General features: G+C 48.7%; 1 protein-coding gene across 1 annotated transcript; it reads right to left on the bottom strand.

The window, feature by feature from the left end:
- Window positions 1-10,668: 10,668 nt before the first annotated feature.
- On the bottom strand, window positions 10,669-15,007 carry LOC144164058 (uncharacterized). Its single transcript, XM_077694641.1, has 4 exons — window positions 13,991-15,007; window positions 12,718-13,715; window positions 12,379-12,608; window positions 10,669-12,218 (listed from the first exon to the last, which is right to left on the bottom strand). The coding sequence occupies exons 1-4, from the start codon at window positions 14,907-14,909 to the stop codon at window positions 12,128-12,130; spliced, it is 2,238 nt and encodes a 745-aa protein (XP_077550767.1). The 5' UTR covers window positions 14,910-15,007; the 3' UTR covers window positions 10,669-12,127.
- Between the last annotated feature and the right edge of the window lie 1,737 nt (window positions 15,008-16,744).

Genomic DNA, 16,744 nt, shown 5'->3' with positions numbered 1-16,744 from the left:
TCGGCGGCGTTTTTCGTCGCTGGCAGTCACGGCAGCTCCGGACGTAGTGGGTGACGTCAGAGGTAAGGCCGGGCCAGTAGTACCTCGCCTTCATTTTTCCAATAGTGCGGGCTGTGCCCAGATGTCCGGAAGACGGGTCGTCGTGGCACGCTTCCAAAATTTCGTCACGAAGGTCCGCGGGGATGACGAGGAGGTAATTCGCTCTTGTTCCGGGGCAGAAATTCTTCTTCACAAGGACGGAGTTTCTCAGGCTGAATGCTGGTAAGCTGCGTTTGAAGGTCCTAGGAACGGCAACGTTGCATCCCTCGAGGTACTCGATTATGACGCGTAAGTCGGGGTCGGCACGCTGCTGGGCGGCTAGGTCGCTCTCCGTCACGATCCCGAAGAACGCGCTGTCTTCATCAGAGTCTTGTGCTGGGTCGACGGGGGCGCGGGACAGGCAGTCGGCGTCGGAGTGTTTCCTGCCGGATTTATAAACGACGGTAACGTCGAACTCCTGCAGGCGCAAGCTCCACCGCCCAAGACGGCCAGAGGGGTCCTTCAAATTGGCGAGCCAACACAGCGCATGGTGGTCTGTTACAACCTTGAATGGCCTTCCATACACGTATGGGCGAAATTTCGAAATCGCCCATATAATAGCCAGGCACTCTTTCTCAGAGGCAGAATAGTTTTTCTCCTCCTTCGACAGACCACGGCTGGCATAGGCGATTACCCTTTCGCAGCCGCTTTGCTTTTGGACAAGGACGGCACCCAAGCCGATATCACTGGCGTCCGTGTGCATTTCCGTTTCGGCATTTTCGTCGAAATGAGCGAGCACGGGCGGGCTTTGCAGGCGTATTTGCAGCTCGCAGAATGCTTTTTCTTGGTCGTTTTCCCAGCTGAAAGGGGTGCTATCTTTCGTCAAGCGCGTGAGTGGCTCTGCAATGCGTGCGAAGTTTGCCACGAAGCGCCGGTAGTATGCGCACAGCCCGAGAAATCTTCGCACGCCCTTCTTGTCTTTCGGCCTTGGGAAGTTCGCAATCGCTGAAGTTTTTGCCGGGTCAGTTAGGACTCCCGCGGCGTTGACGACGTGGCCCAAGAACTTGAGTTCCCCGTATGCGAAACGGCACTTTTCAGGCTTTAGCGTCAACCCCGACGTACGAATGGCCTCGAGTACAGACTCCAACCTTGCAAGGTGTTCGTCGAAAGTCCGGGCGAATACCACTACGTCGTCGAGGTATACGAGGCAGGTGTGCCACTTAAGGCCAGCTAGCACAGTGTCCATGACTCTTTGAAACGTCGCTGGTGCTGTGCACAGCCCAAACGGCATCACCTTGAACTCGTATAGGCCGTCTGGGGTTATAAATGCAGTCTTCTCTCGGTCTCTCTCGTCCACTTCGATTTGCCAGTAGCCAGTCTTCAGGTCCATCGATGAGAAGTACTTCGCGTGGCAGAGGTGGTCGAGGGCGTCATCGATTCGGGGAAGGGGGTACACGTCCTTTTTCGTGATTTTGTTCAGTCGCCGGTAGTCAACGCAAAACCTTAATGTGCCGTCTTTTTTCTTTACGAGTACGACGGGCGCAGCCCAGGGGCTTTTCGATGGCTGTATAATGTCATCACTCAGCATGTCGTCGACTTGAGTCCGGATGGCTTCCCGTTCGTGTGAAGAGACGCGGTACGGTGACTGTCTGGTAGGTCGGGCTCCATCTTCGGTTATTATTCGGTGCTTCGCTAGAGGGGTCTGACGTAGTTTTGCGCTCGACGAAAAACATTCGCTGTAGCGACGCAGCAAGGCCAATAATTTTTTCCGTTGTTCTTGCGGTAGCGCCGGATTCACGTCGAATGGCTGCGGGAGCTTGAAGGTTTCTACGGGTGTGCGTTCAAAGTCGGCGACTGCGATCACATCACTTGCTTCTTGCGTTTCTTCGAGGAACGCAATTGCAGCTGCCTTGTTTAAATGCTGGTACTCTTCGGTGAAATTAGTGACCAAAACGTGAGATTGGCGTTGCTTAAAGTGCGCAATGCCTCTTGCGACGGAGACGCCGCGGTCGAGAAGCAACCTTCGATCACTCTCTACGATAGCGTCGATGTCAGAAGCAGCATCCTCACAGTAGACGGCGATCATCAAGCTTGCGCGGGGTGGCAGGGTGATGTGATCGTCGGCGATCCTGACAGCAGCACGGTGATCGGGGTTCGGTTGCGGCGTCGTGGAGTGATCGGAGGAAAATGTTATCGACTTGGTCTGCAGATCAATTATTGCGCCGTTGTCCGTCAAAAAGTCAATTCCGAGAATCACGTCGCGGGAGCAGTTAGGCAGAACGACGAACGCCGCAGGGTACGTTGTGCCGTCTATGGTGACGCGCGATGTGCACATTCCACTTGGCGTCACGAGGTGGCCTCCTGCTGTGCGTATGTGCGGACCGTCCCATCTGGTCATAACTTTCTTCAGTTTAGACGCAAATGGTCCGCTCATTACCGAATAGTCGGCTCCCGTGTCTACGAGGGCGACTACGTCAAAGCCGTCGATGGACACCTTGACGTCGGATGCCGCCTTCCTCGAGTTCCGGGTGCGTCGGGGCGTCGCATCTCGGCTTGTGCGTGTTGACGGTCGGGCACTGTGCGTCGTCGTTGTCATCGTCTTCTCAGCGGACGTCTCGTCGTGTACGGGAGTCTCGTCAGGTCTGGGTCGGGTCGTCGGGATGAGGGCATGTTGTGAGTCACTGTCTTCCGCGAGTCGTTGCGTCGTTGGAGGGTTTTCATTTTTCCGCGATCGTGCAACTTTACCTCCAGAAGTTGCTGCTTTTAGTTTCCCCCGCGTGGGCTGGGGGACCTTCCACGTGAGAACTCAGCATTGCTACGGCGGTTCGGCGACTGGTATGGGTAGGGTGACAGCGAACGGTTGAAACGGGCTGGTCGACGGCTGGTGTTGGACAGGTACTCTTCGATCTCCGATGGGTGCTGACCAGTTCGGGGGCGGGGTGCGTCGACGGAGAACCCTCGCAAACCGAGCCTCCTGTAGGGGCAGCGACGGTAGACGTGGTCGGCCTCTCCGCAGTGGTAGCACAGTGGACGATTGTCGGACGTTCGCCACACGTCGGTCTTCCTTGGGGCAGGGGGTTGCGCCGCAGGTGGTCGGGCCGGCGAGAGGGGACGACGGTACGGAGCCTCGGGACGATATGGTGCAGGTGGGCGAGGGCGATGTACAGCAGCCGCGTAGGTCATGGCTTGCGGCTCGCGAGGTGCTACTGGCGTCGTTGAAGTTCCCAGCGCTTGCTGCACTTCTTCTCTAATGACGTCGGTAAGAGAAGCGACTTGTGGTTGCGGCGTCGTCGGGAGCAGTTTCCGCAGCTCCTCCCTCACTATTTCGCGGATAGCCTCGCGTAGGCTATCAGCCGGAACCCGCGTCGATGTAGTTCGCACTGGCCGCGCAAACAAAGTTCCGGTCATACTGCTTAGCACGCATTTCGAGAGCCTTCTCAATCGTGCTGGCTTCGGTCACGAATTCAGCGATGGTTTTGGGCGGGTTGCGGACAAGTCCAGCAAACAGCTCCTCCTTCACACCGCGCATCAAGAAGCGTAACTTCTTTTCTTCCGTCATTTCAGGGTCCGCGCGGCGAAATAATTGCTTCATCTCCTCAACGAAGATCACGACCCCTTCGTTGGGGTGTTGTGTCCGAGTTTCAAGCAAAATCGCAGCTCGCTCTTTTCTCACAACAGTAGTGAATGTCTTCAGGAACTCCCTTTTGAAGTGAGTCCAGTCGGTCAAAGAACTCTCATGGTTCTCGAACCAAGTTCGAGCAGCATCTTCTAAGTAAAAGAAGACATGCCGGAAAGTTTCTTCGTCGTCCCACCTGTTGAAGATGCGGACGCGCTCCAGCTTCTCCAACCATTCTTCGGGGTCTTCAGCGGGGGCTCCCCGGAACGATGGCGGTTCCCGGGGCTGCTGCAGGACGATTGGCGATGTTGTTTCTTGCACCATGGTGTTGGTTGCAGCGTTCTTTTTCTTGGGCCCTTCTGGCATCAAACCGAACTCGGGTGGTAAATTTTGCAGGCGGGGGCTGGCTCTTGTTGGACTGGCTTGGCGGCTTCTCGAGGTTGTAGTGGGCATGAAGGGTGCGTACCCAGCACCTCCACCAGATGTCACGAAGCCAAGGACGACGCAGTTGTCTTGCAGGAGAAACAAGTTTATTCGAGCGAACTTGTGCTCCCCTAACAACTTAAAAGAATACAGAGGCGGCGAAGCAGCGGTCAACAAAGTGACTTGCGTCAGCGAGCGTCGCAGAATCGAATGCCCCGGCGTCCGCACTGCAGGCTTTTTATCTTTTGGCGCGCGTGGTTCTCGAAACGTCGATTTGCATCGAGAACATAGTAGACCCAAGAAGATTATTCTGGGCTGTTCACGTTAGATCGGAATGCTCTCCCTATCACAACAGATAACACATGCGGCACAGAAAGAAAGAATTGAACACGCGCTTTCCTTGGCGCAGAGATAACACAGACCTGCACAGCCGGGCGGTAAAAGCAAAACACAAATAAACAAACCCAATGTATGGTTCGCGGCAATATGGAGATGACTGGGATTCCACTGCCCTGAAATTTACTAACAGTGTCTCCGTAAGCATAATATCCCCAGATGGTCATGCCATGGCTATACACTACGATGTAAATCAGTTTTGTGCGCTTATATAACCTAGTGGAGCGCTCATACCTGACAGTACGCCAATTATGCTTGCCAATATTATAGCTCAGATATTGATCACTACCCTGGACATAAATTTCACGAATATTCTACAAAATAAGTGCGATGGATAATCCAAAATTATACCCGGGATCAGCCCACGACAAAAAAAAATGCTGGGGCTTCTTGTCGTGATCTGAGCGCCCGCAAACATACATATATATTACATTGATCCTCCGCGAGCAGGCCGGAGAAGAGCTTCGACAGTTATGCCAGTTCGGGACTAAACGTTTCTTCGAAGCATAGTCATATGACGCAGGGAGCCTGCAGAATCTAGCATAAACGGAAATCAGAAGGCCTTATAAGATATCCCCCTCTTCTAACACCTTTTATCAGTTTTGAACTTGTATACCTCAAAAACTGCGTTCGCCGAGGGATCAGCTGTTACTTGAAGTCTAAAAACTAGAGTGACGTGAACGAGTAGCTTGTGTGTGTGATTACTAAAACGTTATTTCCTTGATTTTGCCCCGCAGTCGTACACAACGATACGTAAGCGTCCCCGTCCCCATGTCTCGCGAAATATCAGTGCATTTCGCACACTAGTTGGCCTCGTAAGTCCTACCCGGCTTAAGTTTATACGAACGTCTTTAGCATTTCAGAAGCTGCACTGAGTTTTTTTCCATTTCTGTACGAGCTCTTTTGTTTTTTTCCGGACTTGCAGACCATTTTTTTTTCAGTGGTTTAATACACTTTTCTTGGTTCTTGCTATAAGGCATGAGTGCTCATCTTTCACGACGCAGAGCCTTGGAATATAATTAACATTTTCGCGTGGCTTATATTCTTATAAAAGGCACATGTTATTATGAGGCATTGGGTAATCGCATCTCCGAAATATATTTTTCTACGACGTATATATTCGTAATGAGGCCGCATTCGTTCTCCGCGCTACAAAACAAAACACACCTCTCAGTGTGCAGTATTAGGTATAAAAGAGGAGACAGTGAAATTCACTTGTGCCGGACGTATTCGGAGGTGACCGTGGTGGTATGCTGCTGCAATTCGCCGGCGCCCGTAACAGCGGCCGAGAAGGACGCAGAGCCGCTTTCCCGGATAGCGATTGTTAGTGTTTGAGCAGCCTACCAAGACGCAGCGGCTTTTGAAGTGACCTAAACGTAATGTTTACTACAGATGTCACCACCACCATAAGTTTTTTTAGCGCTTGGAAGGGCAAAAAAGCGACTGAGAACCAAAACACTGCATGAGCCCCTATAGGCCACGCAGCGCTAATCCCGTCAACTCCGCGGAGAAGCGGTGGCAGGCGGCGCAGCGATCGCAGAGCTCGAGGCGTATAATATCAATGCTGTCCTGCATGGTGTCTAAGATTGGGGCTCATCACCGACATCCTGACCTCGCACCCATCACTGAAGAATCAGGCAATCTACAACAAGACATTGCAGCTCTCAAGGCTGCAAGTGCTGATGTGAGCAACGGAGTGCGCAGAAACAATGTACGTTTCCTTGGAATCGACGATAATGACAAGAAAACCTGGAAAGACTTTGAGGATAAAGTTTTGGCGTTCTGCCAAAAAACCTGTGCTTTGAAATCTTCCCGAACAGTATTGAGCAAGCCCATCGCACCGCAACACATTCCTCTGAAAAAAAGCGGCCCACAATAGTTATATTATGAACTTTAAGACCAACGAGGGAATACTTTCTTGCGGCGCCAAACTAAAAAACACAAACTTTACGATAAGAGTGTGCTTTGCCTCTGCAACCCGTCTTGCTCGCGCAAAGCTTCTCAAATTCATCATGCCGGCGCATTGTGCATGTACACTTCGTCTCGACAGCCTGCATGTTGGCGAAAAATGCTATTATTACGATGCCGCCTCTGACTCCGCCCTACAATTTACGAGACCACTTGAAAATCTAACAGAAATCGATGATTCAACCACTAACCCTACCGGAGACAGTAAATGACGTGATTTGCCCCCCCCCTCCCAACCATAACGACACCCCTCGGCATTTGTCATACTTTAACCTAACCATTGCATTCACTAATATACACAGTCTAATACCAAAGCGCGGCCATTTAGAAAGTTTCATACGTGATGCTAATGCAGGCATAGTCATCTTAACTGAAACGCGGCTTCATGATGTCATTCTCGAACGCGAAATATTTCCGCTTAATCCAAACTTCACTCTGTATCGCTGCGACCGAATCGGTCGTAGAGGAGGAGGCATTCTGATCGCTGTAAAAAATACCATACAATCGTCACTTGTATATCACGACGACACAATCGAACTAACCTAGGTACAAATTCATTTCCACGGAGTAAAAACCATTATCGGCGTATCCTACAGACCGCCTGACAGTGAACGGACATTTTGCGACCTGTTCAGCCCCTCCCTAACCGCTATCTCTAAGACGCATCCCGATGCTCCTATCTTCTTTTTCGGATACTTTAATTTCTATTACATTATTTGCCCCAGCTCTCCGTGCCAATCAGATCCCCTTCCAATGAAGAGAACCATTTTGTCAACCTCTCACAGGATTTCAACCTTCAACAAGTAATAACCTTTCGACTAGAAGTAACAATACGCTAGATGTGCTAGACTAGACCCGCTCCTACGACGTTCCAAGCGTGACATCATTGCCCGGTTTGAGTGACCAAGATTTACTCCGTATTAGCATCGCACTGCCATTCGGAAAGAAACTCCCAGCCAAAACAGAATAACGAATTTTAACAAAGGGAACTATGATGCCATTATGATGAGCTTGCTAGTTTTACGGCGACTTTTGTAACTCATATTTAGCCCGCTCCGTCAATGCTAATTCGGTGTTGTATAAAAACGAACTTCTCGAATTACAGAACAAATTCATACCAACGCTAACCGTAACCTGCGGCTCGAACAATCCGTTGTTCAGTAGGCAACTGATATCCATTCTAAAGCGAAACAAACGTCTACACACTATAGAATTAAAACACAACCCGGTCACATTGAAAAAATACCACACGTGCGCCAAACAGTACATCACAGCACTTACTGAAGCAAAAAACAATTTTTTTCTTCTGATCTACTATCTATTCTTAAACGAATCCTAACAAATTTTGCCGCATTCTATCACCAAAGTCCACAACAACTCCAACTAACAATTGCTGATGGTGAACCCATACACAGCAATCGATGTGCCACCCTCCGGAACAATTAATTTACCCCCGTGTTTACCTGTAGCTCCGAAACCATCCCACAGCCAGAACCTCTTCATGCGACACCTTCGCAGTTATACTGATCAGCTCTGACGGAATACCCAACTGTATTCTTAATCAGAAGCTAGCAGTGTCGGCAGGCTAGGAAACGATTAACAGCAAACTGTTAAAAAACACCGCATACTTCCCATGCCTAATCCTCTATTTATTATTTACTCAGTCATTACAATCAGGGGTCGTACCAGACTATTGGAACACTGTGCAGATTGTGCCTATTTTCAGATCTGGTAACTGCTCACTACCAACCAACTACCGCCCTATTTCCGTATCGAGTATTCCTTCCAAACTATTTGAACACATCTTACGTCTATTCAAATGGCTTACCTGCAATCTTTTAATTATTTTTACCCGCACCAGCACGGCTTTCGCAAACACTACTCATGTCAAACACAGCTTTCAGAATTCACCCACGACATATAACAAATGGACAATAACCTTCAAGTAGACGTTGTCTTTTAGACTTCTCAAAAGCCTTCTACCGTGTTAGCCATAACCATTTACTTGATAAACTATTACAACGGCCTCTTCGTCGTCAAAGCATGCGCCCACTATCATCACCATGGGTCGCTGTGCCAGCGTCAGCAGCGCGTGGCCACGACACGCACGATAAGCCACCCGCAACGAAAGAGAACACCCAGGCCTCTGCGCTGCTCGGTGGCATTCCACGGGCACTCCCCGACTCGCGGGGCTTCTTCTACCTTCAAATCCTCCTCTGTAAATAAATGTTGGGTCACCAGTACAACCACATCGGCGCCTACATTAATTGGTGACCTGGACGTCGGCAGTATGGAGCCCCACTTCGCTTGCCCTCTGCCGCCTTTCACCGGCACACTCGCAGGTTGAAACACTGCGCTTTAAACGCCCGCCCTTCCAGACCCATCCTCTCATCTGCATTGATGTGGATAGCGGCGGCTGACTGAGATGGGACTGCCCGTTTTGTGGAAAAGATCGTCTGCTGCTACACTCTCAGCCCAGACCACCGGAGGCTACAATGCTCTACGTTAAGCCCTTAAGCTGACGACGTGGACTGTTCAAGGACCTTGACCGTGGACACACCTTCTACATTTAATTATGCAGCCTTCTTCATGCTCGTGCTACCCTGTGTCTAGTTTTTTGCTCATGTTCTTTTGTCCTTTTGTCGCCCCCCCCCCCCCTTGTAGGAAGCAGACTCGGTAGGGTGCGGTGGTCTCCTTCATTTTATTGAGAGCGTAGGCCCGGCCAGGAGTGGGAGCGGTGCAGGCACGGGGCCGCCCAGGCGCTCGGTCGTGTTCGAACTTCGTGGCGCCTGGCACTGCTCACGCAGCCGGTACAGTGAACTAGAATACTTTGTATTGGCAAAAGCGCCCCCCTGCTCGTGAGGCTCAGGAAGCTGCCGGCCGCGGGCGGCGCTGGCGTAGTTATCGCGAGGTGCTGCAGCGGGGATTTGGGCATCTTTCGAACAGCTGCGCAAGCTTCTTCCCTTCCTTTCTCCGTTGCATCGCACTTTAAAAAAATGGGCAGCTACAATCGACTAACCTGGCGAACGGTTTTGCGTGCTAAGATTATGTACTGAACGCTTTGCGAGCCTGTGCTTCACTGTGAAGAGCAGCATCATGTGCAGCTCCCGTCGACTTCGCAGCGTAGCGTCGGACGGGCTTTTTTTTTTTTTTTTTTGTAATAAGCCTCGTGTTTTTTCAGAGCACCTCAGCTTCAAATCACGGATATCTGATATGAATTCTTTGTCATTATCGTGCCACGACTGGTGACGCCCTTGACCAGAGTAGCAATTTAGTGGCTCGAACCGCAATGTTTGTCTCGATTATCGGCCTTCTGGTGTATTATGGACTGCATTCCATTTCGAATGTGTGCCGTAAGCGGTACTCGTTTTTCAGTAGAGCAGGACTTCTTGCTGTTGGTTCACATGCGGACAACTTTTGCACGACTACACTAGTTTGTAGACCGAACAGATAGCCCTGTCAGCACCGCTTTCAGCACTTGGAGTCCCACAGTATTTTAGCCAGGAGAATAGTTATTATAAAGAAGAGGCTGTGTGACAAAATGGCAAATGAAAGAAATATTTCGGCAACACTTGATACAACATTTATTTAGGTTGTAACTACATGCCAAATGAACTAATCAAGTGAGATGTCAAACAAAAATAACCAGCTAGAAAGCAAAAACTGATCACAAGTACAGTACAATGCATGACACAGGCAGTCTACTTTTCACACAACAAAAAAAAGACAGGAACATACACATATACTTAAAATATTTCAAAGGAAATCTGAAAGACAATGGTGCGGCTATGAACAAATCAGGTGCAAAATTAAAACGGCTTGCCAGGTTGCACGAATTGCCATTACGACTGCAATAAATGAAACGGGCAGTCTACTTTTCACTTATCACAGTAAACATACTAGGAACGTTTTAACAATTACGGGGGTGCATATAGAACTTTCCAAAAATGTGACGGTGAAAGTTTAGTTGAAAGTTCTGTTAATGTGTTCTTGAACTTTCTGTTGAACTTTGCGAAAGTTCCCATCACCACTTGAATAGCACAATAGACAGCATCCTCCAAAGCTTGTTATCCTGGCTCACCAACACCAGAAGCCTCCTGTTCACACCCGTCAATATCTTCAGCTCTAAAGGCAGCTCATATTGCACGTGGCAGCGACCTCCCCTCTTGCACTGCTATTTAGCATTCTAGCCCTCCTCCAACCCTTCTGCTGCAGTGCTCCCTTCACGGCTAGCACTCCAATGTTCTGTACAATTTTGTGGACCTTACAATGATGTTGAGTACCTCATGTATTCCATGAAACAGAGATCTAAGGCTTTCACATTAAAAACATTTTAACATAAAGCTATACTTTAAAAATTTATACAATGACAAACAACGATGTGACTATGAAAAAATAAAATGTCGAACAGAAATAGCTCACTAGATAACAAAAAAAAACAATTCTCAGAAGTTCAATACATCAAACAAGCACTCTACCTTACACGTAGTGAAGTAAAAATACCAGAAATACATTAAGAGGGTCTTGATGACAAATAAAACTGTTAAATTGCAAAGAACTAGGCGTTTGTAACAGACACACTTCAAATGAATTCTGCAAAAGCACAGAATTATTGCACAGTAAGTTATGACAACAGTACGCATAAAAATACAAGAATGGCACAGAGAAAATGGATAAACAAACACGGTTCCCCTGCAGACATATGAATGCCGAAATGGGGGCAAGAGCAGTCTATGTACAGCGGCTAAGTTTCAGGTATTTTGCCGTTTCCCGCTTCTGCATCCTGGCTCGGTTGAGTGATTTTACGAAAAAGTGCAGCCGAGTGGTAATGAAAAATGCCACCATCTTAGCAGTAAGCATTTCAGCGTGGTCAGTACATCTAACACGGTCCTGTGGTCGGGATTTGATTAGCCAAATTACATCCATGATGCTTTCGTGATGAAGCTCTTGTGCACTGAAGCAACCCGTGAAAAGGTTCTCCAGGTTTTTTAGGAACCTAAATAGGAAACCCGACGGGTACAGCAGGCCGCCATTATCCTTTAGCTGTGTTAGCTGAGCAGCTTGAAGGTTTTTGATGTCGTTTTTGTCTGCAAGCAGAACGTTTTTACAAGCATCACAGCTGGTTTTGGCCAAGAACTTCCGTGCTACATATCCAGCAACGTAAAAAATTAGCCGCTCATCACTTTTGGCAGACACACAAGCAACATGATCTGGTGCAGCTTTCTCAATGCTGTTCAATGCCAGTTCAGCACTGCAAAGATCCCCATCAGCAATCAGCTGGTCCAGCAGAAACTGTTTGTTACGGTCATCCCCACCGGCAGCATCAGCCCCAAGCAGTGCAGTCAAAATGCCTGGCTCTGCATTCCCGTGTGACACAGATTTGGCAAGGCTGTAAAAACTCAAGCAAGAAACTGTAATCAAAAACTGCTGGGGTGTGGGGTGAGTATTACAGCCTGACGACTGCCGTGCAATGCCAAAAAAGTTCTCAGCTGGGTCCTGGCTCAGCCTTGATGTCATGATGAACTTGTACGCGAGTTGTTGGCTCAGGTAGTCCAGCAGCGACAGGACACTTGCAATGGTGACCCTCAATCCAACTGCGGTAGACTCGGACAAAAAGCGGCTTCGCTTTTCGGCTCGGCCTTCGTTTTTCGCTTGACGCAAGTTTTCTGCTACATAAACCTCCCATTCAACAAGGTAGGCTAGAAATTACAGCAGCTTATCCACGGCAGCTGAGTCCGGACGAAGAGCCTCGGCGGGGAATCGAGATGACATTATCTCGATAAGGTCTCTCATCATGCTGAAATGCATAGAGCACACAATAAGATTTTAAAACAGTTAGCCAAGAGGTTGGAAGGTTCATTTGCAGCGAAAGGTAAATAAAAACAAAAAAGTGAAATATAAGTATGCTCCTAACAGCTTGTATACATGTGGAGCAGTACTTGAGGCAATAAACTTACCCGAAAAAGGTCAAGACAGGCTGGATGCTCCCGCATTTGGCCTCAACATCATTTTTGTAGAGACGAAGGCCATTTAGAACCGTGTCACTGAAGAGTTGGAAGGCGTAGGTAACCCTCATTTTCTCAAAGTTGTTGGGCTGAGTGTGGCGGGTTGTGATACCGGGCATGGCTTGAAGAGTCACGTTCGAGCCATCAAGTTTCAAAGCCTCTTTTACAGGACGAAGCGATACCTGCATGGAAAAACAAAATGCTTCATAAGACACTGCAGTGCTGTGTTTTTATGTTTCCTGGGGATAAAAAGATTCTCATATTGATAAAGGCATAAATTTTTGTACTTACTGGTCCTGTTGGAGTGGTGAAGTCTGCTTGGAGTAGCCCATTCCTGATGCATTTGACAAGATGTGGGAAGTCAGAAATGAAATGAAGTGACCGCTTGTTGTCCACTGGGTGTTGCACTTTGCATTTTGTGCTAGATGCAGTCGCGTAAATGCCCATCGTGGACCACATGTTTCGATTCCAGGTCGCACCGTCGGATGTTATGAAATCAACAAATAGCCCAGCCTTTTCCGCTAGAATCACTGCCTCCAGCATCACTTTCGAGAGCAAATTTCCTTTCATGTTGCCCTGCGTGGCAAAAGAAGCAAGTATTTGGGTCCACTTGCCAGTGAACGGCACAAACATTATGACCATCCCATGGTCAGCCACTTTATGCTTGTCACTGCTGGGGGTGAACTGGCCCATGTCCACGAAGCCTTGTATGTGCCCTGACGATGAGACTGACAGATTCTCGGACAGTTTCATTTCGTCAACGATGAGCCCTCCGTGCCTTTTGAAGGCATCCATGGAAGACGCTTTCTGCTTGAGCATGCTCATCACTTTGGCATTAAAGCCAAATCCCGTCCTGTACGACCTGAGATACTTCTGAAGAGTAACCTTGCTCGGCAAAACAAGAACTTTCTGCCTCCGCATATCCTCGTAAAGCTTTGGCCCTTTCATGCGCATGATGAGGCATTCCAAAATCCACTCCTTCGAGTACCTCATCCCTCTAACACTCTTCCTCTTCGCAGCCTTGAACATGTGTAGAGCTGCCTCTTGCTGCTTTGGGGGGAGTTCTTTAATTCGGCCAAGGAAAGTCTCGTCACTTAGCCTGGAGTTTTCTTCTTTCATGGCTCGTACTTGGCCTGCCAGGGTACATAAGCGTGAAGGAATTCGCTTTGTCTTCTGATTGGCCACTCGCAGCTTGTGAGACAAGTTATGCGTGACACGTTTCTTCTTCAACTTGGACTTCCGTGCCAGCAGCGACTTTCGCAAATAGCGACAATGAACACAGATGGTTCCTGAAAAACGTAAAACATAAAATAAGCCACTTCCTTACTTCGAACTATTTGCAAGACATGGAAACAAGGGCTAACAGATAATTGGAGGGAAAATAAACTCCAGAGCTATTACAAAGTGGGTAATAGCTAACAGGTCTTGACTAGTGTTATTTCCCTTTAATGCAGGTTGCTTTAAATACAAAGGATATGCATTAGGTTATGAAAAAAAAAAGTAGCAGGCTATGTTAGCTAGAACAGAAAGTACATCGTTTCTTATTAAAAATATTAACACACACCTTTGACTGTCACCATTCCAAGACAGTTCTTGCTGAACACGCCGTCACTCGCGGGGGTAAGGGTGCGCTTCATCTTCTCGGTCAGGTTCTGAGCAAGGCCGTCATAAGCGTCTTTGCTCATAGCGATTGCACAAAGCAATGCAGTGTCAACTTCTTGAAATATGTTCGTTGCTTCAAGAAGGGAGGTGATTTTGCCGTACTTCTTTTCTCTCCCACCGAGATAACAGCTTGCCACAACGTCACTGTTGCTATCTAAGCTGAAACAGATCACTTTCTCGTGGGAGACACTGAAAGGCTGTTTTGTTGTGCGTGTAGTGGCATACACAAGGAGATCAAGGTCTGGAGTGGTCAGTTTCGTCCACAGCCTTGGAACACTTAAGCAGGTGGCAAGGTCCCTTAAGTCACCTGATTTGAGCGGGTTCGCTTGCATGTTTTCGGCAGGGCTCGTGTTCGGGTCGGAATTCTCTTCGCCGAGCAAGCTCGCTTCGTGCTCATCGCGACGAGAGAGACGAACTTTCTTCGCCGATCCAGACGTAGAAACTAAGCAGCGCTTTCGCTCGGGCCTTGGTTTTTTCACAGATGTGGAAAGGTATGCGGGCAGGTCAGGTAAAAACGTTGGCACTGCATTTGCAGTAAGACCAGGCTTTCCTCGAGCGATTCGTACCTCCTTGCCGCCGATGATGTGGACATAATCACGAACGACAAAATGGTCTGCAAAGTGTTTTTCACAAACCGCGGATGTGTCCGTTAGAGGTTTGTCTTTCCTCTTGAGGTTCCGCTCCCAAACGTTTCGTCGGTCTTCGTCCTTTGGTGCCGAAAAGAGCGAAATCTTCCGCCCGTTTTCAACGCGATGGCCGGGGTAGCCTGACCGGCAACCCGGGGCGAAACAGTGCGTATCCGTCTTCTTTTTCTTGTTCATGGTGGTACCGAGAACATTTTCTTCCAGCACAGAAAAAAGATACAAGAAGAATCGAAAGCCACAGCAGCAAAGCGCCCTGACAGCAGTCAACTCGCCGGTCGAGCCTGCCTGGCTGGCCTCGCGAATCTGACAGCAGCGCCACGCGCGGCCGACAGCTTTTTTCGTCACAGCGCCTCCCATAGACGCCCGCTTCGCTCTTGCCACTACAAAACCTTCTAGTTCACTGTACAGCCGGGAAAGCACCGCTGCTGATGATGATTGTGGGATTCAGGGGTGATGATTATAGTGGCGCTGTTAGCGGGTGAAGCTGATGCCACTACACTATCTACCTTAAACATTCCTTTTAACTTACTCTCATGGATCGAACACTTTCTGAAAGGACGCACACAATTTTCCTCTGCTAATCATCACAAGTTTGATTTAACTAACGCAACATCCGGTGTCCCGCAGGGGGCAAGTCTATCGCCTCTACTTTTTCTGATTTATATTAATTGCTTGCCCTTAAAGACCCCATCGAAACTAAGACTTTTAAGTGCGAATGCACTTTATAAGCGACCCTGAATTCCGTTGACCGCCGTCCGTCCACATAGCAACAGCTGCGGGTGCGCGCGCTCCTCGTCTTCCTTGGCAACGGGGGGAGATGGGCGCCCGCTGCCTGGCCGCTGACATGGCACATACCCACGTGGGGGATTGGCCAGGAATCGGGCGTGAGAAGGGCTAATGCACCCGCTTAAAGGAGTACTGACACGAAATTTCAAAGCTGAGATTCGCTCTAGCAATCAAGTACAACGACAACACAAATAGGTATCTGTGCATGGCACATACCCACGTGGGAGATTGGCCAGGAATCGGGCGTGAGAAGGGCTAATGCACCCGCTTAAAGGAGTACTGACACGAAATTTCAAAGCTGAGATCCGCTCTAGCAATCAAGTACAACGACAACACAAATAGGTGTCTGTGCATGGCACATACCCACGTGGGGGATTGGCCAGGAATCGGGCGTGAGAAGGGCTAATGCACCCGCTTAAAGGAGTACTGACACGAAATTTCAAAGCTGAGATCCGCTCTAGCAATCAAGTACAACGTCAACACAAATAGGTGTCTGTGAATAAATGCATCTTTCTTTCTTAGTAGTTGTGTGTGTGTGTGTGATCTCTCTTTCGCGAACATTACCGAACCGCGCAAATTCAACTCATGCATTCGCACTTTCACATTCTTCCCCTCGGGGAAATGCGGGGAAATGTTTTGCTGATGATTGCGTTTTGTACAGAACTATTGCCGACACTAACGATCATAACACCCTGCAAACTGACTTAGACAACATCTCCTTCTGGTGTAACAAATGGCACATGCCATTAAAATTAACAAAGCGTAAATCACTGTCATTCACACGGTAACATGTCACATCTCAGCACACCTATCATTCCAACTCTGTTTCAATCAGCTCACTCATTTCATATAAATACCTCGGCGTCTCGTGACCTCCTCTTTATCTTGGGCGACGCATATCGATACAATTTGCTCCGAAGCCTCTCGCATACTCGGATACCTTCAGCGCAATCTAAAACTTCCTTCACCTTTAATTAAAAAACTTGCTTACCTAACCTTCGTGCGACCAAACCTGGAATACCCCTCAGCCATCTGGCATCCATTAAAAAATATCTAACCTTCAAGATTGAATCCATTCAAAACCGTGAGGCACGTTTTATCACCTCACAATATTCCAACCATATCAGTGTCACCACGCTCAAGCTATCCCTCTCCCTCCCGACTCTTCATTCGCGCTGCGTCATTGCCAGCTTATGCATTATCCACAAATTCTTTCACTGGCCACA

Source organism: Haemaphysalis longicornis, unplaced genomic scaffold (assembly GCF_048455015.1).
Source record: "Haemaphysalis longicornis isolate Haplotype H1 unplaced genomic scaffold, Haemaphysalis longicornis Haplotype H1 scaffold_13, whole genome shotgun sequence".
In the NCBI taxonomy this organism is placed as follows: domain Eukaryota; kingdom Metazoa; phylum Arthropoda; class Arachnida; order Ixodida; family Ixodidae; genus Haemaphysalis; species Haemaphysalis longicornis.
This window is presented reverse-complemented; position numbering and strand designations above follow the sequence as displayed.